The sequence below is a fragment of the Apis dorsata genome, unplaced genomic scaffold, assembly GCF_000469605.1.
Source record: "Apis dorsata unplaced genomic scaffold, Apis dorsata 1.3 scaffold_631, whole genome shotgun sequence".
Classification (NCBI taxonomy): Eukaryota; Metazoa; Arthropoda; class Insecta; order Hymenoptera; family Apidae; genus Apis; species Apis dorsata.
This window is the reverse complement of record NW_006263826.1, coordinates 783,648-783,977: the sequence shown is the minus strand read 5'-3', so window position 1 is coordinate 783,977 and position 330 is coordinate 783,648. Positions and strand designations below refer to the sequence as shown.

Below are 330 nucleotides of genomic sequence, written 5' to 3'. Positions count from 1 at the left end.
CGTCCAACAACAAGTCTTGCTGGAGCCTGGGTCGTCTGCCCCTCGAGATCTTGCACGAGCTCACGTAATCGATCCTTCCCGAGAGCACCTCGACCGCGTTCCCTAGGCTGACCAATTTGTTCCCCTTCTTGTCGACCGTTTTAAGAACCTTGTCCGCGTTTGTGGTGTCGAACGGGTCGTCTCCGGTTTCCTCCTCGACGGGGCTGTCCGGGATGTAAGCTAGTTGGACGTCGATATTCTGGAGGACGTCGACGTAAGTCGTGTCGAAGATGTCCTCGTCGGCCGAGTCCTCGTGGCCATCCTCGTCGTCGGGGACGTCTACGAAACCGT

General features: G+C 57.9%; 1 protein-coding gene across 1 annotated transcript in view; it reads right to left on the bottom strand.

Annotated features, from left to right (window-relative positions):
- LOC102675380 (protein stoned-B-like) overlaps positions 1-330 on the bottom strand; it is a 13,634-nt gene that overhangs the window by 8,254 nt on the left and 5,050 nt on the right. Inside the window, exon 3 of the mRNA XM_006621703.2 lies at positions 8-322. Within this exon, the coding sequence (XP_006621766.1) occupies positions 8-322 (315 nt within the window). The remainder of the gene's footprint in view (positions 1-7; positions 323-330) is intronic.